Below are 24,136 nucleotides of genomic sequence, written 5' to 3'. Positions count from 1 at the left end.
CAACAATGAAATGAAATGGTCTATGGGCCTAATGAATGTTGTTTAACTGAGGTCAGTGAGGATTACTGAGTAAGCAGTTTTATCAGTGTTTCTCCGAAAGGGTTGTACATTCTCGTCCTGCCGTTTACGAAGACCTTGCTGATTCTTAAGGAGCGTTGCATTGCAATTCACAGCTAGTCTAGTGGACTTATTACTATCCGCATTCAAGGTATCCTTCTCCAAATCTTGCAAGTTTGCACCTTCATCTGAAATTTCTATGATGAATGAGCCTTTGTTGTTCCGGAGGTGAACTTACGCTTTCCGTTCAGCATCCATAGAGTGAATGCAGGACTTTGGGTAGAGGGCCAATAAGCGGGCGGGTGTCAGAACAAAAACAGATGTACGTGAGCTAGACCTGATTCTTAAAAGTGCCCTGTTGCTCGTCTTGTAGTGTTGTTCTCCCCCCCTATGTTGACACATCACTGGCACCTTCAGGTTTTACATAAGTATTGTGCATACCCTCTTTATCACGCCCGTGCCTCTCATACCTTGGAACATCGCAGCCTGCAACTGGAAAAATCTAAAATGCAATACTAATATAATAGCCCTTCTGCCTGGTTAAATCCTTTTCTATAGAGAAAGAGGCACACGAAAAGCATGTGAGCCAATGGCCTGAAACAGAGTTCCTCAAATTGTGAATTCAAGCATGGAAACGAAGACAATCTTCTTGTATTCAGATCATGTAGAGGCTAAAGTACCACGGAAGGATTCAAGGCGTTTCGAAAGGCAAAGCAATTACTTTTGTTATTTTTCACAATGCTGTCGTCAAGAGAGTTCAGCGGAATCATTCCAGAGAAGTACTTTAACCATTTATGACTTACTCTGAAATTTTTTCCCTTTTGATTATAACAGCATAAGCGTTTTGCTGGAAAGTCATATTCTTTTCCTTTTTAGGGGAACTCTCTAAAAGTGGGAGGGTCCTAAGGCCCTGTTCTCAGTTATGGTTATCTTGGATTGAACATACAGGACAGTCCACCAGAAACCATAGAAATTCCTTGTTTTTCTGTAGTATCGTAGTTCTGCATTTCAAAAAGAGGATCCGCTAGGACATTCTGGCTACAAGATTAGGATGCAGAGATTATTGCAAATTTTTACGTCTGTTGGGCTTGGCAAGAACATGTGGCATGACCTATTGGAAAACTAATGCTATAAACACCAATTCTAGATGTAGTGCGGTGATTGTCAGATACCAATCCAGTGTCATGATTATTTGAGAAGGTGAGATAGACCCTTAAAGCATGGAAGTTAGAGCTGCCACATCAGGTGAGACACTAATATTGCTCAAAGATTGTGCCAAGCATGATAGAATTTGGATTGCAACGATCTGGATCTCCTGACTGGGAACAAGGCCACTATGTTCTTGTCATTGTTGCGATGAGCACATCATCGTAGAATGGGGACAACAAAATATCCTTTTATGTGTGTTCTTGTGTTTGCTTGCAGATCAGAGGTTTCAGGAATGCTGGGACGTGTCAGTTGGTATTAGAGCCAATTTCTGAGGTAGGAACTTCTGTTCCAAGCATGTTGGACGATTTGTTCCTCCAGGTATGCCCTAATTTCGAAATTCATGTTTATTACCCTGCACGTGCTTTATTGGTTCATGGCTAAGGGTGGCGGTTAGATGGTGGAAAGAAGGAAGGAGAGACAGAGAGAAAAGGTGAATTCGCAAGAAGCAAGGTGGAGTGGAAGAGAGGCCATGAGAAAGGTAGTCTGTAAGGGGAAGAGCTTGGGAGCAGTTCGTTAGTTGTAGGAGTTGGCGCAGGAAAGAAGTAGGAGCGAGTTTCAGAATAAAAGCAGAGAGCAAGGATGTGATGGGAGGCCGCGGGCAACCTTCAGGATGAGAGTTAGGGAGCGGGTATTGATGGCTGGAGTGAGGATGGAGGTGCGCAGCTGATGACAGTCTCGAGGGACTGGCTGGGATGCGAATCAGGCAGGGGAAAGCTGCGACCAAATTAGGCTTGGAAAGCTGAAAAAAAGCAAAAGCCCTACCAAAAGTAGGGGACTGTTTTTTTTGGCAGGGGAAAGCTGCGTCCAAATTAGGCTTGGACAGCTTAAAAAAGCAGAAGCCCTACCAAAAGTAGGGGACTGTTTTATTTTTGGCCTGCAGGCTGCTATAAGCCTGCAGTGAGGCGCTCTTTGCTAAGGCAGCCATCTCGCCTGCTCTAATCCGCAGTCCATGAGTGCGCATAGCCAACCCTCCACCCGCCCTCACCTAGTACCACCGGTTAGCTCAGGCTGCTATCTCGCACTTCTGAGTTCGGAACAGCCCTTCTCTCCTACCCTTCCAGTTCGCTACCTTGCTGCTCCTCTGCTTCACCTCTCTCCCCTCTAACGAAAACTCTAGGCAGATCGTTATTTACTGCCTGCTGGGGGATTCTGTTTTCTCTGCTGCCCCCTCCTTTCCTCACGACTCTCTCTCCTTTCCCTTTGGCCTTCCAAGCTCCTTCACTCCACATCCTTTATGGCTGATTTTGTAGCCTGAGCTTGCGATGGGAGACCAGGATCTGAACTACCATGCGGAGGATGACCAGGGTCTCTATGATGATCTGATTACGAAAAAAGCCTTCAGTGAATTCACCACTGCTCTTGATGGAAAGTTTGAGCAAGTTAACATGAATCAAACGGGGTTGACACCGCAACTCCAAGGGATTCAGACTACACTCACACTTTTGACTAGCACTGTTCAGGCGCTCACGCATGTGGATGCCATGGCTTCAGTGTCAGGTCCGAACATCACTTCAGATCCTTTTCCCGAAGACCAGAAGTCTTGTATCAAGGAGGTTGTTGACACTTGGTTGCACAAGTGGCAAGTATAGTTCCAGTTTCACCCTTATCCAGATGACAAGAAAATACAGCTTGCAGCCGGGTTTATGTCAGGAAAGGCTTTATTTGGTGGAAGGAACTCCAACCCAAGCTTGCAACATGGAGGGGTCTTCAGGAAAGAGTTTTTGAAGGAGGAGGAAGATTACGATATCGTAGGCAAGCTCAAAGCCCTCGATATGTCCAAGCTGAATTTGACTTTTGAGGTTTATCTTCAGAGGTTTCGGGATTTGCAGACCAGAGCTACAAAGATGGATCCAGTGACCTTGTTAGGTTTCTTTGTGGATGGTTTGCCTGACTCCTACAAGTTACAGATCAAGAACAACAAGTGTACCACGTTGCAAGAGGTCATGAATTACGCGCGTATTTATGATGATACCATGGCCAGTGCAAAGGGAACCACAGTTGCCGACACGGGTGGGAAGAACAAGCGGAAGTTCTTCCAGTCTCTACCACTGGTACCGGGGAGACGAAGTCTATAGACAACGCCTCCAAGAAACATTTGACTTAGGCGAAGAATGATCGTGCCCGTTTCCTTTGTACTTTGAAGCTAATGAAAGAGGGACGTTGCTTGTTTTGCGAGGAGCGGGGCCACACTAAGAATGATTGTCCTAAGCGTAAGAACCAGAAGCAAGCGCCGGGACAGAAGCTCCAAGCGGGTCCGGGTACCAAAGCCAAGGGAGCTAATCAAGTTGTGATGACAGGTATTTCTGTAAATGTCATTACCTGTCCACTTTCTTGTAATTGCACTTTTAATACTTTGTTATTTGGTTCCCATGATCTTTTCCGAGTTTATGGAGAAGTTAGGGACCAAAGAGTTCACATTCTCTTTGACCCGGTCAGCTCTCACAACTTTGTTAATTACAAACTTGTGCAGAAGATGGGGTTGTCCATGATACCTAGCGATCACACCTATGAGGTGCAGCTTCCAGCTGGGAAGCAGTTTTGGGATCGCAAGATTGAAGCCCTTTCTATCTGGATTCAAGAATACACAGCGGCTCTTACATGCTATGTCACGCACTTGGAGCATGTGGACTTGTTAATCGGAATAGAGTGGTTTAAAACCCACGATATTCGGATTGGATGGAAGGACCATACTTTCTTTTTTGGATAAGGACACCCAATTTTGTATTTAGTGTGATAACATTCCCTCTTCTCAGGGACCTATTGTATCTGCGATGCAGCTTCAGAATATATTAAACACTTCTCATTCTGATGTCTATCAGTGTGTTTTGATTCCGCTTTCTTCATTTGTTGTCTCTGTTAATAACACGAATGATTTAAGTGTGTTTGAACACCGTGAATTGAGAACGTTGTTAGATGATTTCCTGCTCAACTGCCGGAAGGTTTACCTCCAGAACGGGTAGTAGATCATTGCATAGACTTAGTACCTGGGGCTCAACCTATTAGTGTTCCACCTTATAGGATGAGCCAGCTTGAGGAGGACGAGTTAGCTTCACAGCTACAGGATTATTTGAATATAGGCTATATTCGCCCAAGTAAATCACCTTGGGGAGCACCTGTCCTCTTAAGAAAGAAGACAGATTCTACATGAAGAATGTGTATAGATTATAAACGATTGAATAAAGTGATAATTACGAATCGATACCCTCGACCTCGTTCCGATGATCTAATAGACCGTTTGGCCGGAGCGAAGTATTTCACTAAGATTGATTTGCGTACGGGTTATCACCAAATCCGTATCTATGCTACACACATAGATAGAACAGCATTCCAAACTAGGTATGGCTACTACGAGTTTCTTGTATTACCTTTTGGTTTGACCAATGCTCCTGCCACCTTCCGAGATTTTCTGGGCAAATTCGTTGTAGTGTTCTTAGATGACATCTTGGTATATAGCCGTACGCTCGAGGATCACATAGGACACCTCCGGATTGTCTTAGTTATTCTAAGACAGCATAAGCTCTATGCCAAGATGAGTAAATGTGACTTCTTTATGAAGGAGGTCATTTACTTAGGACACAAGATTTCTTCTGAAGGTATTAGCATTGCTCTGGATCGTATCGAGAAGGTTTTAGAAGGGTCTATCCCTCAGACTGTGAAACAACTTCGTTCTTTCCTAGGATTTACGGTATTGCTACGGAAGTTTGTGCGTGATTATTCGCACATCACGGCACCCCTGACTAACATATTGAAAGGTCGTGGACGCAGGTATACCCAACCAATCTCTTGGAATGATGCATTGAACAAGGCTTTTGAAAACTTGAAGTTTTCTATCAAGGAAGCACCCGTTCTTGCATTACCCGATCCTACCCGGCCTTATGTTTTAGAGGCCGATGCGAGTGATTTTGCGATTGGGGCAGCTTTATTCCAAGAGGGCAGACATGTAGCTTTTGAGAGTAAGAAGCTAGACGACACCCAATATCGTTGGCCCACACTAGAAAAAGAACTCTATGCAGTAGTGTATGCCCTGACGGTTTGGAGACATTACTTGTATGGTTCGAAGTTTCTTGTATTGACCGATCATCAGTCAATCAAGTATGTGTGTGATGGGTCTGACTTGGAGGGGACGGAAAGCTAGATGGACAGACTTAATGCAAGATTTTGATTTTGACATATCTTATTGCAAGGGTTCGTTGAATCATGTGGCGGATGCCTTAAGTCGAGTCAAGTTTGTAAATGCTCTGTCATTTACGGACATATCCTCAGACCTATTTCCATCCTTGAGAGGGCTTTGCGTAATTGATTGTCATTTCAGTTCTTATTGGCAGAAAGTCCAGGATGGGAGCTCCATGGTTGACCAAGACTCAGGGATTGTGTCTCCTACGGTATAGGCGGCGGGAGGTCAGTCGATGATTAGGAACGGCTTGCTGTTCCAGAATGGAAAGATTTGTGTGCCCGATGTTCTGAAACTTCGATCCAAGATTCTCTGGGAGTGTCATGATGCTCCTAGTGTTGGACATCCGGGTATATATCGGACTCTGTCTCTTGTGAAGCATACCTTTTATTGGTCTAAGATGCGTGCATTTATTGACAACTATGTGGTTAGGTTGCCGGGTTTGTCAGGTTACTAAGGCAAAACGCCTTAGAAGCGCAGGATTATTACAGCCATTGCAGATTCTAGGTAGTAAATGGGAAAATATTTCCATGGATTTTATTACTGGTTTGCCTCGAACACGCAAGGGTCATGATTCCATTTGGGTCATCGTTGACCGTCTGACAAAAATGGCTCGATTCTTACCTACTAGAACAACTATTTCAGCTGTTCAGCTGGCTCACGAGTTTGTGGACCACTTGTTTAAGCTGTATGGTTTGCTCTCTGACATAGTCAGTGACAGGGACTCACAGTTTACAAGTAACTTTTGGACACTTGTTTTTGAGAAGTTAGAAACTACTCTAAGTATGAGTTTCGCAGATCATGCACAATCCGATGGCAGTACAGAGAAGGTCAACCAATTGGTTGAAGATATGCTTCGGGCATATGTTTCTAAGAGACAGTCTTCATGGGAAGATTATCTACCTATGATAGAATTTGCTTATAACAGTGCAACGCATTCGAGTACTGGTTACAGTCCTTTTATGCTTATGTACGAGTTTCAACCTAAGTCACCAGTTATGGTTGGGTTAAAGGGAATCCAAAATGATGTTGCAAAGACCTTCTTGCTAGACCTGCAGGAAATGTTGGAGTTTGCCAAGGAGTCTATTAGAAGTGCCCAAGATCAGGAGAGATTTTATGCTAATAGACATCGTTCACCTAGAGAGTTCTCTGAAGGAACGATGGTATATTTGCGAATTCCCAAGGAATCCAAGAGCCTAAGTACTGGTTTGGTTCCGAAGTTATCCCCCAGATATTGTTGTCCGTTCAAGGTTATTAAAAGAATTGGACCAGTTGCATATCGACTAGAATTGCCTCCTGATGTTAAAGTACATTCAGTCTTTCATGTCAGTAGACTGAAAGAAGTATTGGGTGCGGATGATCAACTTGTTTCTCCTCAAGAAATAATAGAAGTTACAGATTTGACTTTTATTCCACACGAGCCTGAGTGTATTCTTGAATTTCGTGAGAGACAGATTCGTAATAGAACTATCACGGAATACAAGATCAAGTGGAAGGATCGTGTTGAGGAGGATGCAACATGGGAGACATTATAGAACCTCCAGAGGACATTCCCGGGTTTCTTAGCGAACTCAGGAGTGAGTTCTTAGAGGAGGGGAAGTATGTCATGTGCACGGATTGGTATCCGACGTGTACTGGGTACACAACACTAGCTCAGGTAGCCTGGGGAGGCTTAGAGCTAGGCAGGCTTGATTCTCGAGTTGAGTGGCAAGGGTACGAACCAATTAGGGGTCTTTGCTATTTTTGGCGCTTGGGGTCTGAGTCTATATAAGGGGCCCAGAGGTTCAGTTCTCAGTGAGCCGATGGGAGCAAGTTTCGTTCCCAGGTGCTAGGTCTGATCCTGGATTGAGTCGCGGACGCGCGCCTGCATCATAGCATAGCTGAAGGCCTAGCAGCAGATCCCAAGCTTCACAGCGCCACCTGGTGGTATGGGACACCAGGCTGGTTAGGATTTGGTTGGGAGTTCGTGCCAGTAGCTCAGCTCGTGGCTCGGAGGGGACATCTCCTAATTCGGGATCACATCCCGTAGATGTCATGGTTGGGTGGTGAGCAGCCTGCTCAGTTTTCTCACGTTGTGTGTGTTCTTGTGTTTGCTTGCAGATTGCAGATCAGAGGTTTCAGGAGTGCTGGGACGTGTCACCAAAAGAGGCTGGTCATCCTCGGATCTCTATCACTGATTATGGATTCAGGCATCCCATGTACTTGAAGACATGCTGTAGAAACAATTTGGCCATTTGATCTGCTGTAATTTTCTTTCTTACTGGGCTTGTTTGCTAAACCTGCAAATTATTGTCCACAATCCATCATGTCCAGTAGGAGTACGTGGAAGATCAAACACAAAATCCATAGCTATGCTTTGCCATGGTCTATCCGGAAATGGCAAAGGGTGTAACAACCCAAGTGCCTTGTGCCTGTCAAACTTTACTTTATGACAAACCATGCATATTCTTCCACATCTTTCCTCAAAGATGGCCAATAAAAGTATTGCTCCACTGCTGTAATTGTTGCTGTAATTCCCCTATGTCCTGCATATGGAGGAGCATGACTTTCCATTATGACTTTTTGTCGCATCTGATCAGTGACACAGAGTCGTCCATGCATCAAAATGAAACCCTCTTTCAACATATAGTGATCATGCCTTTGACCATCAAAAAGCTGATCATAAATAGTTGAAAAATCAGCATCATTAACATATTGATCTTTCATCACATCTAACACATTGTTGTAAGCAATGCTCACTGCTGAAACACTGGGTTTCTTGGAGATTGTTTCAGGCTGTGGTTTCTTGGAAAGTGCATCAGCTAGGACATTTTTGTTACTCGGCACATGTACAATTTGAAAATGAAACATTGAGAGGAAGTTAGCCCATCTCATGTGCTTTTCAGATAATTTTCTCTGGGTGAGAAAATATCTAAGTGACTGATGATCTGTCTGCACATAAAAATCAGCTCCAAGAAGGTAATGTTTCCATGTGATCAAAGCATGTATCACTGCTAACATTTCCTTCTCGTATGTCTGCAAGTACAATTCAACATCTTTGAGAACTCTACTCTCATATGCAACCACTTTGCCATCCTGCATCAAAGTGTCTCCTATGCTGTTCCCACATGCATCACAAGTTACAGCAAAGGGTTTTGCAAGATCTGGCAAGATAATAACGGGTTCAGAACACAACTTTTGCTTCAGCTCTTCAAAAGCTGCATTTTCCTTTGGTCCCCACCGAAACGGTACAGCTTTCTTTTGTAAAGCATGTAAGGGAGAAGCAATTTCTGCAAAGTACTTTATAAACCTCCGATAGTATGGACACAACCCAAGAAAGCTTCTGACTTCATGCAGATTTTTCAAAATTGGCCAACTCCTTATGGCCTCAACTTTTGCAGGATCCATCTTGACTCCATCCTTTGACACTATATGACTGAGAAAATGAATCTCATGCATAAAGAACTCACTTTTCTGGGTGTTTATTAATAGCTTGTGTCTTTTCAACTCTTAAAACACAATAGTGAGGTGTTTCATGTGCTCCTGCTTATTTTTAGAGAACACAATGATGTCATCGAAGGATGTGCCCACAAACTTTCTGTGTGCTCTAAAAATTCTGTCCATCATTCTATTGAAAGTGGCAAGTGCATTAGTCAAACCAAAAGGCATCACAAGGAACTCATATAAGCCAAATGAAGTGCGGAAGGCAGTCTTATAGACATCTTCAGGCCGTATCCTTCTCTGATGGTATCCACTTTTAAGGTCAATACGACTGAACATTGAGGAATCTTCCAACCGATCCAATATATCATCAATGCGTGGAATTGGAAAACGGTTCTTAATTGTGACTTTATTCAAAGCCCTATAATCAATACACATTCTCCAACTGCCATCCTTCTTTTGCACAAGCAACCCAGGGGAACAGTAAGGAGAATTACTTGGCTGTATTAATTCCTTTTCCAAGAGTTCCTTCACTTGTGACATTATCTCTTCCTGTTGTGCCTTACTGACACGATAGGGAGGTATATTAGGCGGTGAGCTTCTTGGAATTATATCAATTTGATGATCCTTGGGCCTCTTGGGAGGTAATTCTTGAGGAAGTGCATCTGAGAAACAATCCTGAAAATCTCAAATAAAAGCAGCCCTTTCTCTATCTAAAGGAGAAAGAGTAGAGCCTTCCTGAAGTGGTTGGCTGTCCTGTTTGACAAAAATCAAGTACGCTGAAATATGACGCTTTATTACATTGGAAATATAAGAAGCTGAAACTAGAGGGATGGACTCCCCTTTCAACTTTACATCAAGTACATGATTTTTGCCTCTATGAGTTAAAGAAATCTTCTTGTTTCTCATCTGCACATCAGCCCCCACCCTGTACATCCAAGGCATCCCAAGCAAAGCATCGCACTCTGGCAAAGGCATAATGTAGAAGTCCTCTGCATCCTGATATCCTTGGATATGCATCCTCAACTTGCCAATGATAGGAGTGACAGGTGTGTTGAGTTCGGGGTTGGCCATATCACACATGCCGGATGGCTCCATTCCCTCAGGCTTGATGCCAAGCCTTCCTGCCATATCAGGAGTTATGAAATTCGCCTTTGCCCCAGAATCAAAGAAAAACAAACAATTCTGATTTCTGATTTTTCCCCATGCTCTACACATCTCAATCTTTTTCGTTTCCTCTTCATCATGTGCATGTGGCAAACTCCCAATCACATCTGGAAGAAGTCCTGCGGAAGGTTTAGGCGTTTTGCCCTTCCGATCAGCTTGTTTATCACCATTCTTATCATCATCTGACCTATCTCTTTTCTTGGATGGGAAATCATAAGAGCGGTGTCCCTCTCCTTTACATATAAAACATTTGTTTTGCTCCATGAGTGACTTTTTCTCTTCATCAGATAACTTGGTACGGGGCTGTTTATTAGGCTGTCCACGCCTTTGACAATCTTTGAATTGGGCTTTTCCTCCCTTTTGAAACGGTTGTTTGCCATAATTTTTATTTTCAGATTTGATGTCCTTATCTTGGTGTTTGGCAGCCCGTTTGTTGTCTTCTTTCTTGCTGTCCATAAAGCCCAAATTCTTCTCCTGCATCCATGCATATGCTGTCCTTGCATTCTCAATTAATTGAGTCATAGAACCCACCTTGGTTTGATGCAATAATCACGTAGCTCACTAGGCAATCCACAACAGTACCTCTCTATTTGCTCTTTCAAAGAAACATGCCTGTAAGAGCTCAATGGCAGCAAAACATCCCAAAACCTCTTGGTGTAATCATTAAGATTCTTGCAAAGTTTGTATGACAAGTCATGCCAGTGTGAAAGTACTTCAACTTCAAAAGTTGGAGTAGGCCAAGTAGAAGAGAACACTTGCTTAAATTCCAGCCAAGTAGCAGGTGCATCTCCATGAAGCATAAGATTGGTGTACCACTTCAGTGCATTGCCTTTCAAAAATGTGACAATCTTCCTCATCTTGGATGCTTCTGTAAACAAACCCCCAAGAAATGCAGCATCAAACTGTTGAAGGAATGTGAGGGCTTTGTACCTGTCCTGTACTCCATTATATGTACCAAGCTTGACACGAGAACCACCATCCTTAAATTTTTTATATACATTTGAAATTGGCTGTCCCAAAGATGGCTGTATATTTGCAGCATTCCCTTCACTAGGGAGAGCCATGCTTGGCTGAACATTAGGCATGGGAGCATATGCTGTGGCTTGCATGCGTGGCTGCATTCCCACATTGTCATACATGGCTTGCTTTCTATGCCCAATTGGCGGTGAAATCAACAAAGCATCAAAGATAGAATCTGTACCAAAATATTCAGGTTGCTGCCTCAAATATGGCTGAGGTGGTTGAGCCACATTTATGGACTGCACATTATTATTTTGAGGAGTAGAAGTACCCAAACCAAGGCCTTGTGCTGGCTGCTCATACTGATGCACTGGCTGTACTTTTTGTACCTCTTTCTCAAGTGCTCTTTTGGGTGATTCCTCTCTCTTGGAAGTCACTTTCTGAGTCATTTTTGATGGCTGTCCCTCATGGGAAACTGATGCATGAGTGTGTGGTCCGCCATAGTTTGATCCCTGAAGCACGCTGAATTGCCCAAAGTCTGAACTTCTTGAATGAACTGAATGAGCCCTTGGAGGGCCCTTTTTATAGGTCTGGATGTGCCCTAGACTGCCTGACCCAGTCTGCCAGCTAAGCGCATGGAACAGCAGACTGGCCCACCAATCTGCTAGACCCCTTTGGTCCTAGATTAATCTCTTTCCTCCATCCGCTGCAATAACTTTCCAAGCCCGTACAGATGCACTCACATTGCTGATTTGATGCTGTACTTGCTGCCCACATTGCATCCTATGTGCTGCTCATGTGGCAGCCTTGCATTCCTTCTCATCTTTGCCCCTGTGGAGATCCATGTCGCCATCCTGAGCCCTATTTCCCCTCCCCCATGCTCTCCTCATTTGGTGGCTCATAGATGGGTTGTAATATTCAGCTGTCAAAAAGTGCAGCAAAGATATCCTTCCACCAAACTACTGAGGCCCACCTCTTGAGAAAGAGTGTGTGGTATCTCGGCAATGGAACCAATGAAACCGGTCTCTAATCACTCAGAGGGCAGTGGAACTAAACCTTTAATCACTTCAGCACTTATTTACAGCTCACAAAGCATATATCACAACCATTAATCATTGCATGATCACCATTTGGCATTTACCCATTTGTTCACAAACAAAACCACTGAAAAAGGGATGGACGCTAGAATGTCCCTGCTCAACAAACATAGACAAGTGCACCCGATTGGCCCTAAACACCGTGGCGCCCCTTTCGGTATTTCTTTATATTTCACAGTGAAATGATTACAAGTTGCATCTGGGAGACCTTTCCTGCAATTGAGCACGCAGCCCCAATTCACTAAGCCTTCGCAAGGCTTTCAAGCATAGAACACCATCACATAAGTGCACTTAACCCATAGGCTCAACCCAAAGGCATTCTCTTTTCCGAGTGCAATTCCATTGGCTGTCCAGATGCAATCACACTACTGCACCCCAGTTGCACTCTCTTTGAGTGGTTTCCAGATGGCATTCACAAAGCTTTCCAAAGCTCCAAAATAAAATCAGCAAAGTACCCAACCAAAGAATGACTCATGTAGCACTGCCTGGGTACCTGTGAGCCAAGAAAGAGGCGGCACACGAGGCCAACCAATAGCTTATGGCAAAAAGAAATTGCAGCAACAAAATCACAACTCACCAAGCCGTGAAAACTCGAACCAAGTCCTCAATCACAAAGAGGACATAGTAGCCAATGCCCAATTGCATTCTCAGCCAAAGAGGAGTGCAAAGGCATGAAGAAATAGCATTTACAAGAGCCGACCAGCAAGAATTCCACTGAAAAATGCGAAAAGAAGCACTTCTGTCGCGAAGAAATGGGAGTTCTTGGGCTGAAAAGAAGCGTGCTTCAGAGAGGAATGCATTGAGAAGGTTTTGGAGAAATTTCATTGTTGGAAAGTCCTCCAAAATTGAGAAAAACCAGTCAACCAGCGCGTGGGACCACTCGGAATTGAACATAAAGCTGTAGCTTTGCAAGAGGAGAGGCCCAGGAGGCGGTAGAAGCAAAAAGGTTCAGAAAAAGCCACTTTTGCAAATTCGACCAGCAAAAGAAGTGCTCAGCTCTGCCCGTTCTACCAAACGCATGGAGGGAAAAGCATATCACTACGAAGGGGAGGTAGAGGGGAAGTCGAGGAATCCAAACGGGTGAGGAGTTATGAAGAAAAATGGAATTTAGCTGAAGGAGGTTGAAAAACGAGTCCAAAATCTTAACAAAGGGAGAAGATGAGAGAGAAAACCACACATGTGAAGTTTAGAAGGCCCAGGAAGGTCCAGGAATGGCAAAGGAGCATGTAGAAGGCACTAGAGCCACCTGGAACTCTAGGGGGGCCACTGAAGGTACATGGCCCTCTAGGGGGTCCATTAAAAATGTCACATCATCATTTTTCAACAACCACTCTTTTGATTCCTTGGAATCCCTTTGGGCCTAGGGATTAATTACGCTTATGTGCTAGGCACCATGCCGCGTTTAATTACACATTATTAAGTCCATGCTTGGACTTTTAAAACCAAAGTTGTCACGGTCTTGTAGTACATTAAAGTACTTAGAATTTCACGCCACTGTGACAGGTTGGCCTTGTGTGCCGCCTCTTTCTAGGTTCACAGGTGCCCAGGCAATGCTACATGAGTCATTCTTTGGTTGGGTATTTTGCTGATTTTATTTTGGAGCTTTGAAAAGCTTTGTGAATGCCATTTGGAAACCACTCAAAGAGAGTGCAGCTGGGGTGCAGTGTGATTGCATCTAGACAGCCGATGGAATTGCACTTGGAAAAGAGAATGCCTTTGGATTGAGCCTATGGGTTAAGTGCACTTATGTGATGGTGTTCTATGCTTGAAAGCCTTGCGAAGGCTCAGTGAATATGGGCTGCGTGCTCAGTTGCAGGTAAGGTCTCCCAGATGCAACTTGTAATCATTTCACTGTGAAATATGAAGAAATACTAAAAGGGGTGCCACGGTGTTTGGGGCCAATCGGGTGCACTTGTCTATGTTTGTTGAGCAGGGGCATTCTAGCGTCCATCCCTTTTTCAGTGGTTTTGTTTGTGAACAAATGGGTAAATGCCAAATGGTGATCATGCAATGGTTAATGGTTGTGATATATGCTTTGCGAGCTGTAAATAAGTGCTGAAGTGATTAAAGGTTTAGTTCCGCTGCCGTCTTAAGTGATTAGAGGTTGGTTTCATTGGTTCCATTGCCGATACACCACACACTCTTCCTCAAGAGGTGGGCCTCGGTAGTTTGGTGGAAGGATATCTTTGCTGCACTTTTTGGGTTCACATGTATATCTTCATGTTCATGTTCAATACAACTTAGTGTATATCGTGTGCACTCCTCTTTCTCTGCTTCTCTCACTTCCACTATCATGGTATCATAGCACCAGGTGCTCCCACTCCGTGTGTCCAGCTCTCCGTGCATGAGGTATCTTCCGCTCTATCATGCTATAGTTGAATATTACAACCATAAACATGGTGAGTACCCATGAGCAAGAGAGCTTCACAACTCCTCAAAGGAGAAGGTAGGAAAGCCTTAATGATCCAGCTACTGTACAGCTATAGGGAGTACAACAAATGCCTTTTGAGCAGGCCACACATAAAGCTGCAACTCAGCTCAACGGTGATACTAGTTCTAGCAGTGAGTCAAATGATGCTACTATGTTGAATGCACAGCTTGCAAGTACAGTGACTGCTTTGACTCAGCTGACTCAAAACTTGGCTCGGATTGTGCAAACAAATGCCAAGAAGAAGAAGAAATCAAGAAAGCACAAGCACGGAAAGAGTGAGTACACACATGCATCAGCTTCTCATGGCGGACAGCAGAGTCATGCATCAGTTTCCCATGAGGGACAGCCATCAAAAATGACTCAGAAAGTGACTTCCAAGAGAGAGAAATTCCCCAAAAGAGCACTTGAGAAAGAGGTACAAAAAGTACAGGCAGTGCAACAGTATGAGCAGCCAACACAAGGCCTTGGTTTGGGTACTTCTACTCCTCAAAATAATAATGTGCAGTCCATAAATGTGGCTCAGCCACCTCAGCCATATTTGAGGCAGCAACCTGAATATTTTGGTACAGATTCTATCGTTGATGCTATGTTGATTTCACCGCCAACTGGGCATAGAAGGCAAGCCATGTATGACAATGTGGGAATGCAGCCAGGCATGCAAGCCACAGCACATGTTCCCATGCCTAATGTTCAGCCAAGCATGGCTCTCCCTAGTGAAGGGAATGCTGCAAAAATACAGCCATCTTTGGGACAACGAAGCAGTTCAGGAAGGCTCTACTCTTTCTGCTCTAGATAGAGAAAGGGTTGCTTTTATTTCAGATTTTCAGGATTGTTTCTTAGATGCACTTCCTCAAGAATTACCTCCCAAGAGGCCCGAGGATCATCGAATTGATATAATTCTAGGAAGCTCACCGCCTAGTATACCTCCCTATCGTGTCAATAAGGCACAACAGGAAGAGATAATGTCACAAGTTAAGGAACTCTTGGAAAAGGAATTAATACAGCCAAGTAATTCTCCTTACTGTTCCCCTGTGTTGCTTGTGCAAAAGAAGGATGGCAGTTGGAGAATGTGTATTGATTATAGGGATTTGAATAAAGTCACAATTAAGAACCGTTTTCCAATTCCACGCATTGATGATATATTGGATCGGTTGGAAGGTTTCTCAATGTTCAGTCGTATTGACCTTAAAAGTGGATACCATTAGATAAGGATACAGTCGAAGATGTCTACAAGACTGCCTTCCGCACTTCATTTGGCTTATATGAGTTCCTTGTGATGCTTTTTAGTTTGACTAATGCACTTGCCACTTTCAATAGAATGATGGACATAATTTTTAGAGCACACAGAAAGTTTGTGGGCACTTTCTTCGATGACATCATTGTGTTCTCTAAAAATGAGCAGGGCACAGGAAACACCTCACTATTATGTTTCAAGAGTTGAAAAGACACAAGCTATTAATAAACACCAAGAAAAGTGAGTTCTTTATGCATGAGATTCATTTTCTCGGTCATATAGTGGATGGAGTCAAGATGGATCCTGCAAAAGTTGAGGCCATAAGGAGTTGGCCAATCAAAATCTGCATGAAGTCAGAAGCTTCCTTGGGTTGTGTTCATACTATCGGAGGTTTATAAAGTACTTTGCAGAAATTGCTTCTCCCTTGCATGCTTTACAGAAGAAAGCTGTACCGTTTCGGTGTGGACCAAAGGAAAATGCAGCTTTTGAAGAGCTGAAGCAAAAGTTGTCCCGTCATTATCTTGCCAGATCTTGCAAAACCCTTTGTTGTAACTTGTGATGCATGTGGGAACAGCATAGGAGGCACTTTGATGCAGGATGGCAGAGTGGTTGCATATGAGAGTAGAGTTCTCAAAGATGTTGAATTGTACTTGCAGACATACGATAAAAAAATGTTAGCAGTGATACATGCTTTGACCACATGGAAACATTACCTTCTTGGAGCTGATTTTTATGTGCAGATAGATCATCAGTCACTTAGATATGTTCTCACGCAGAGAAAATTATCTGAAAAGCACATGAGATGGGCTAATTTCCTCTCAATGTTTGATTTTCAAATTGTACATGTGCCGGGTAACAAAAATGTTGTGGCTGATGCACTTTCCAAGAAACCACAGCCTGAAGCAGTCTCCAAGAAACCCAATGTTTTAGTAATGAGCATTGCTTACAACAATGTGTTAGATGTAATGAAAGATCAATATGTTAATGATGCTGATTTTTCAACTATTTATGATCAGCTTTCCGATGGTCAAAGGCATGATCACTATATGTTGAAAGAGGGTTTCATTTTGATGCATGGACGACTCTGTGTCACTGATCAGATGCGATAGAAAGTCATAATGGAAAGTCATGCTCCTCCATATGCAGGACATTGGGAAATTACAGCAACAATTACAGCAGTGGAGCCATACTTTTATTGGCCATCTTTGAGGAAAGATGTGGAAGAATATGTGAGAACATGCATGGTTTGTCATAAAGTAAAGTTTGACAGGCAGAAGGCACCTGGGTTGTTACACCCTTTGTCATTTCCGGATAGACCATGGCAAAGCATAGCTATGGACTTTGTGTTTGATCTTCCACGTACTCCTATTGGACATAAAGGATTGTGGACAATAATTTGCAGGTTTAGCAAACAAGCCCACTTTGTGTTAGTAAGAAAGAAAATTACAACAGATCAAATGGCCAAATTGTTTTTGCAGCATGTCTTCAAGTATCATGGGATGCCTGAATCATAGAGATCCGAGGATGACCAGCCTCTTTTGGAGAGGGCTGTTTAAAAATATGGGCACTACGCTGAATTTTTCGTCTTCTTTTCACCCTCAGTCTGATGGACAATCGGAGCAGGAAAACTCTACCATCTTGGATATGTTTAAATGCTGTCTCATACCACAAAAGAAAATGGGAGCATAATTTGCCTTTGCTGGAATATGCTTACAATAATACGGTGCACACATCCACAGGTAAAGCACCTTTTGAAATACTGGAAGCTGCTAGGAAGATACTGTTGGAAAGGTCACCTCCTCATCTGTAAGCCCCCATATGAGGAGAACGTGGGGGAGGGAGACCTAGGGCAGGATGTGCCCAAGAGAGAAGAAAGAGAAAGGGGCTGCCACATGGACAGCATCATGGCTGTCATGTGGGCAGCAAGCCAGGGTTCATACTTGGAGGAACACAAGTGACCCGAAGAGCCTGGAATGATACCTTTGGGCTGCTGGTGTCTGCAACAGATGTACATGCTAACATCACAGTTGTATGGGATAGTATGGAGGGCTGGGAGCAAGGTACGGAGTAGATTCAGATGGCCAAATAGCTGGAACAAAGGTGCAATGCAGGCACATCAGAAGCGCAGGTGTACGGGCAGGTTATGGAGCTGGTACATGGCGAAAAACAGGACTAGAACCAGACCAAACAAAGGCAAAGAGGACCTGGCCAATGGCGCAGTGCCATGTGGCAGGTCGGCCCTGGGGGGTTCAGTCGGTGGTAATTGGAGGGCCTTGTGCCCTATAAAAGGAGGTCGTTGAGGCCTGACTTATCATCCAGCAGAGCAGCTTTGGAGGGGCAGACAGGAGCAGCAGATAGGGCTTCCTTGGGCCTTTTCCCAGGAGGTGAAGGAGACCTAAAGAGTGCTGCAGACTTAGCTCCAGATAGAGGCTGAACCTAGACTGTCTTCTAGGGCAGAAGGTTGCTGAGATCATCATCTTCTGGAGCAGCCATTCACAAGCAGGTTGGAGCAGTGGAACAGTTATCTTGGGGCCTACATTCAGGACCAAGGGGACTTGTGTGCTGCAGACAAAGCTTGGTAGGGGCTGCCCACCTAGGCTGATTCACAGGCAGTAAGGTGGAGAAGAACACACTGGATGGAAAGTCTACAGACGCTCGAGGTGGAGCACGCGGGCTCGAGTCTAGAGATAACTGGCTGATAGGAGAAGGACCTTGTGGTAAGATCAGAGGACCACACCATTGGTGGGACTCTGGATCTATATCTTTTGTATTGTGTCCATAGTTTTGGACGGAAATATATTTTGGTGGTTTCTCTATCTAGCTGGTTCATTGTCTATTGATGAGTCTGCACATCTAATCTATGTGACGCACATTAAGTAAAGAAGTTTGTGATTCCACACCCCACACGCACTCTGTGTGAGCTCCTGGGCATTACTATAAGTCTTCTGCTGTGCGTACCCTCTGTTGGGTAATTTCTAACAAATACCTCCCATTTTGCATACAAAAGAGAATCTTCGAAGCTGATCGTTTTGTGGAAAGCCTTGAAGAGGCTTACAAGAAGATCAAATATGCCTTGCAAAGAAGTGAGGACAAGCAGAAAAGAGCAGCAGATGAGCACCGCAGGGAATTGGTATTCACAGAAGGTGATTGGGTTTTGCTGCGTTTTCAGAAGGCAAGGCTGAAAAATAAGAAAGGCAAGGAAAGGTTGTACACAAAGCTGAACATGCGTTACTATGGTCCTTTCCAAGTTTCTAAAAAGATAAACGAGGTAGCTTACAGGTTGAAGTTGCCTCCGCATTGGAAGATACATAATGCCTTTCATGTAAGCTTGTTAAAGCAATATCATGGAGATGTTCCCAAGGATTTACCTGATGAGGTATAGCCTGAAGTGGAAGAACATGATGAACTTCTAGTCCCAGAGCAGATTCTGGCACACAGAGATAGAAAGCTCAAGGGTAAAGTTATCCGTCGCTACTTGGTAAAATTTTAAAATTACCCATCACTTGATGCGAAATGGATGGAGGAAGATGAAGTGACAGATTCACCTGGGATATTGCAGCTTTACCTTGATGCTTTCCAGTTAGAGCCGACTGCGGTCCAGGCTCCTACAGGTAGTTTGGCAGAGCGAGCGTTTGGAGCATTACTTGGTGTTCGAGAGAGAGGGTAGCACCTCCACTCCCTCAGTACAGATGGGCTCACCATGATTTCATGAGGTCGCTTGATGACACTGTATGTTTGATCCAAGATACTGAGATGACAGTATTTCTGCTGTGAGACTTCATGATATTGATGCATCTTGACTATCGATCGCCGAGGATCACATAGATTTTGAGCAGTGTATATGGATGGATGCATGCCTCTCCTAGCCATATTTTCATTGTCTCTGTATACTATAGCTGCGGCTTTCTTGTATACTCTTTCATGGTATATTTCATGCTCGCTCTTGTGTTTTGGAGCAGCAAATTGTGGTTTGCTGTTTCAAGAGAGGTGTATGTCACGGGGGCGTGAAGTACTTTAATGTACTACAAGACTGTGACAACTTTGGTTTTAAAAGTTCAAGCGTGGGCTTAATAATGTGTAATTAAACGCGGCATGGTGTCTAGCACATAAGCATAATTAATCCCTAGGTCCAAAGGCATTCCAAGGAATTAAAAGAGCGGTTGTTGGGAAATGATGACGTGGCATTTTTAATGGGTCTCCTAAAGGGCCATGTACCTTCAATGGCCCCCTTAGAGTTCTAGGTGGCTCTATTGCTTTCTACATGCTCCTTTGCCATTCGTGGACCTTTCTAGGCCTTCTAAACTTCACATGTGTGGTTTTCTCTCTCATCTTCTCCCTTTGTTGAGATTTTGGACTCGTTTTTCAGCCTCCTTCAGCTGAATTCCGTTTTTCTTCATAACTCCTCACCCGTTTGGATTCCTCGACTTCCGTTTCGACTTCCCCTCTGCCTCCCCTTCGCAGTGATATGGTTTTTCCTCCGTGCGTTTGGTAGAACGGGCAGAGCTGAGCACTTCTTTTGCTGGTTGAATTTGCAAAAGTGGATTTTTCTAAACCTTTTTGCTTCTACAGTCTCCTGGTCCTCTCCTCTTGTAAAGCTATAGCTTTCTATTGAATTTTGAGTGGTCCCACGTGCTGGTTGATTGGTTTTTCTCATTTTTGGAGGACTTTCCGGTGATGAAACTTTTCCAAAACCTTCTCAATGCATTCCTCTCTGAAGCACGCTTCTTTTGAGCCCAAGAACTCCCACTTCTTTGCGACAGAAGTGCTTCTTTTCGCATTTTTCAGTGGAATTCTTGCTGGTCGGCTCTTGTAAATGCTCTTTCTTCATGCCTTTGTACTTCTCTTTGGCGAGAATGCAATTGGGCATTCGCTACTATGTCCTTAGGGCGATTGAGGACTTGGTTCGAGTTTTCAGGGCTTGGTGAGTTGTGATTTTGTTTTTGTAATTTCTTTTTGCCATAAGCTATTGGTTGGCCTCGTGTGCCGCCTCTTTCTAGGTTCACAGGTGCCCAGACAGTGCTACATGAGTCATTCTTTGGTTGGGTACTTTGCTGATTTTATTTTGGAGCTTTGAAAAGCTTTGTGAATGCCATCTGGAAACCACTCAAAGAGAGTGCAGCTAGGGTGCAGTGTGATTGCATCTGGACAGCCAATGGAATTGCACTCAGAAAAGAGAATGCCTTTGGATTGAGCCTATGGGTTAAGTGCACTTATGTGATGGTGTTCTATGCTTGAAAGCCTTGCGAAGGCTTAGTGAATTGGGGCTGCGTGCTCAGTTGTAGGGAAGGTCTCCTAGATGCAACTTGTAATCATTTCACTGTGAAATATAAAGAAATACCGAAAGGGGTGCCACGGTGTTTGGGGCCAATCGGGTGCACTTGTCTATGTTTGTTGAGCAGGGGCATTCTAGCGTCCATCCCTTTTTCAGTGGTTTTGTTTGTGAACAAATGGGTAAATGCCAAATGGTGATCATGCAATGGTTAATGGTTGTGATATATGCTTTGTGAGCTGTAAATAAGTGCTGAAGTGATTAAAGGTTTAGTTCCATTGCCCTCTGAGTGATTAGAGGCCGGTTTCACTAGCCACAAAAATTCCAAGCAAAGTGGTGGAATCCATCTTTGATGCCCGTGTTTGCATATCTCTTAACTTTTGTAGATAGGTCTCGAACGAGAGATTGTTCCTAACCACGTCGAGGTCTTGGAATTTGCTCACAATATCATAGTCCTTCTCCTCCAAGAACTCCTTCTTGACAGTATCTTCAAAATCAGTCTAGGTGGTGGGTTGCAATTGCAATTCCTTCCACCATAGGAGGGCTTTCCTTGAGAGATAACCAACCACCAATTGGACCTTCTTGTCGTCAGAGTATGGGTGAAATTTGAAGTTGACTTGCCACTTGTGAAGCCATGTGTCCACCAATTCTTCAGTCCGAGCCTTGTGTTCCCCCGAATATGGATCTAGAGTGATATCCGCGCCTAGAACAGAGGCCATAGCATCAATGTGTGTAAGGGCCTGCATTGTGGTAGTGATCATTGTAATAGAAGTTTCAAGCGTCTTAACTGACGAGCCAAATTTGTAAGGTCAGGGTTAAGCTAGAAGCTTTGGAAAATATTGAGACTTGACTTAGTGAGCAAGCCCTAACTTTCTTCTATGTATATGGGCTTTTTAGCAGGCTGCAATTCCTTATCCTGAGTCTCTGATTGGTGCTTAGGGCCCATGTCCTTATCTCTGTGCACTGTGAATATGCAATATTGTGTAGGACGCAATTCATGAGTATTGGGAATGTAATCTAATTATTATCATCATTGCATGGGATGATGGTATTTCCATGCTTCAGCACAGAGTATTAACATATGTTAAAGCTTTGTGTTGTCTTTGCCAATATCCCTCTTTCCCTTCTTTGGTTACCAGCTGATCATGAAGTTTCCTTCTTTTTTGGTATCTGCAGCTCTTTCAAGATTCAGAATCGAATGTATTTAGGCAAGGACAAGTCTTTTGTATTTTTGTTGCTGCTTCAAAGGACAACAAAAGGGCCATGAAACTAGCTATTCATGCTGGCTAGATGCATTGGAGCCTGGAATCTGGTTCTAGCTGGCAATGGGAGAATTTCTGTGGCACTTGGCGAGACGATCAGCTCTGGCTGCAGTTATTTCTATTTCCTTCACAGATGCAGTTGGCAGTGCAGCACGGACACATGGGAGCTCTATGCAGCCAACCTTAAATCCAGGCACAAATGACTTGTTGGGTGCATTGAATGGTGACATTGTAGTCTTTGAAAAGCTTTCTGCCAGATATGGATTTTCTCGCGGTGATGTTGTCGTTTTAAGGTGTGGCTTTGAACTCTGCCAGCTCAATCCTCTGCACGTGGAGAGAACCTTCTTGCACTTCACAAAGTGTAACAGAATTTTGAGTGTTGATTGCCTGCAGGTCACCAGAAGAACCCAATCAGTGGATGGTTAAACGGCTAATAGCACTTCAAGGGGATTGGGTTAATGTCCCTGGATCATATGAAATATTGCAAATACCTAAGGGTCGTTGTTGGGTTGAAGGTGATAATGGAAAAGTTAGCCTGGACTCCAGGACTTTTGGACCGGTTAGTCGATCAGCCATTCATCTTTGGTGCTTCAGCATTTTTTATTCGATAGTTGTGTACTAGGATGCTCACAGCTTAGGCTTTCTTTTGAGTCCTTTGTATTCATGAGAGCTGCCCATGATTGAATTCCACAGATTCCTCTTGCGTTGGTCAAAGGCAGAGTTACTCACAAGGTCTGGCCTCCACATAGAGTTGGACGTGTGGAGAGATTTCTACCTGCTGGTAGAGTCATCCCTTGAAAAGGTTGAATCAATAACAAACCAAGGAGATAACGTTTTTCTATTGGCATCTTCTCTTCCATCTGCGGCTGGACACATTCTCATCGCACGATGATCATGTTTGGAAAGAGTGATACGGATATTTTGTAGTACCATTCATCCATTCTGAGAAATCTCTACCAAGGGTGAACCAACTGCAAGTTGAAAGGCATTGTGGCAGAGAGATTCTATTACCAGTTGGTTTTCCGGATGAAACCATTTTCGCTCAACGTCAGTTTTCACTCTTAGGTACTTGTTATAGTTGATTATGTGATAAATCATCTGCCCGTACCATGTTCATTCAGATATTTTCCTCTTCAAAGATGATATGATAGTTGCTTATTGTGATGCAGCGAAGGCAACATTTAATACATTTTTTCACACAAATTAGCCTCAAACTACTTCAAAAATGGATGATTCATCGATCTTTCAAAAGCAGTGAGAGAATTCAGTCTAAACCGTAGTTCCAGCCAAATGTTTGGCTCAATCTAATGTTTGAAGTATGATACATTTGAAAACGTTTAATATTTTGACAAGATAAAATAACATACTACGCCTCACCTTAACTCCCCCAGAAGCCCTCCTTAGGAGGTAGAAAACATACAACACATTCAAATATCAGATTTCAGATTGTAGATGGGATACCTTTGCAAAGTGTCAGCGTGGATGGACATGGGTTTGCAAACATTCCTACTGCACGTGGGTTGCTCAAAAAGGTCAAATGGTACACAAGCGCGCACACAAACATCGAAAATGAAAGACTTAAATCACTTTTTTTTGGGCCCATATGTGAGGTATGTTTGCCCTTTACCACGTGTATGATACACTCGTGTGTAAACTTTTGAAATACCAAACATCTTGTATCGTTGGAACTATGGTTTGAAGACAGGGAGCTAATTTGCCTCTTCGGTCATAGCTAGATGTTTTAGGTTGTAGAAGTGGAATAAATAACTAAATGTCTCAAGGGACAGCCATTGTGATCTCAAGGTGCAACAATATGCATTTCGTGACATTTGATATCATTGAGGAACATAGCAATGATA

The 24,136-nt window shown here is 43.7% G+C and overlaps 1 protein-coding gene across 2 annotated transcripts; it reads left to right on the top strand.

Annotated features, from left to right (window-relative positions):
- The first annotated feature begins 177 nt into the window (after positions 1-177).
- Positions 178-23,552, top strand: LOC147903005 (Peptidase S24/S26A/S26B/S26C family protein). Of its 2 annotated transcripts, none has more exons than XM_087373564.1 (4): positions 178-208; positions 22,192-22,570; positions 22,671-22,836; positions 22,971-23,552. In XM_087373564.1, exons 2-4 carry the CDS (start codon positions 22,341-22,343, stop codon positions 23,073-23,075), a joined length of 501 nt encoding a protein of 166 aa, XP_087229690.1. In that variant the 5' UTR covers positions 178-208; positions 22,192-22,340; the 3' UTR covers positions 23,076-23,552. The 2 variants fall into 2 exon arrangements, with proteins under 2 accessions (XP_087229690.1, XP_087229691.1); XM_087373565.1 differs by lacking the exon at positions 178-208 and adding an exon at positions 235-379.
- Positions 23,553-24,136: the final 584 nt, after the last annotated feature.

The sequence above is a fragment of the Dipteris shenzhenensis genome, chromosome 4 (assembly GCF_047967505.1).
Source record: "Dipteris shenzhenensis isolate YYH24624 ecotype China chromosome 4, Dip_SZ_1.0, whole genome shotgun sequence".
Taxonomy (NCBI): domain Eukaryota; kingdom Viridiplantae; phylum Streptophyta; class Polypodiopsida; order Gleicheniales; family Dipteridaceae; genus Dipteris; species Dipteris shenzhenensis.
This window is presented reverse-complemented; position numbering and strand designations above follow the sequence as displayed.

What these genes read in the sequence shown, in the direction of transcription:
- LOC147903005 (XM_087373564.1), top strand. Translation starts at nt 22,341, where the DNA reads ATGGGAGAATTTCTGTGGCACTTGGCGAGACGATCAGCTCTGGCTGCA. An exon ending in GGTGATGTTGTCGTTTTAAG is followed by an intron (nt 22,571 to 22,670) that starts GTGTGGCTTTGA and finishes GATTGCCTGCAG; the next exon opens with GTCACCAGAAGAACCCAATC. An exon ending in ACTCCAGGACTTTTGGACCG is followed by an intron (nt 22,837 to 22,970) that starts GTTAGTCGATCA and finishes TGAATTCCACAG; the next exon opens with ATTCCTCTTGCGTTGGTCAA.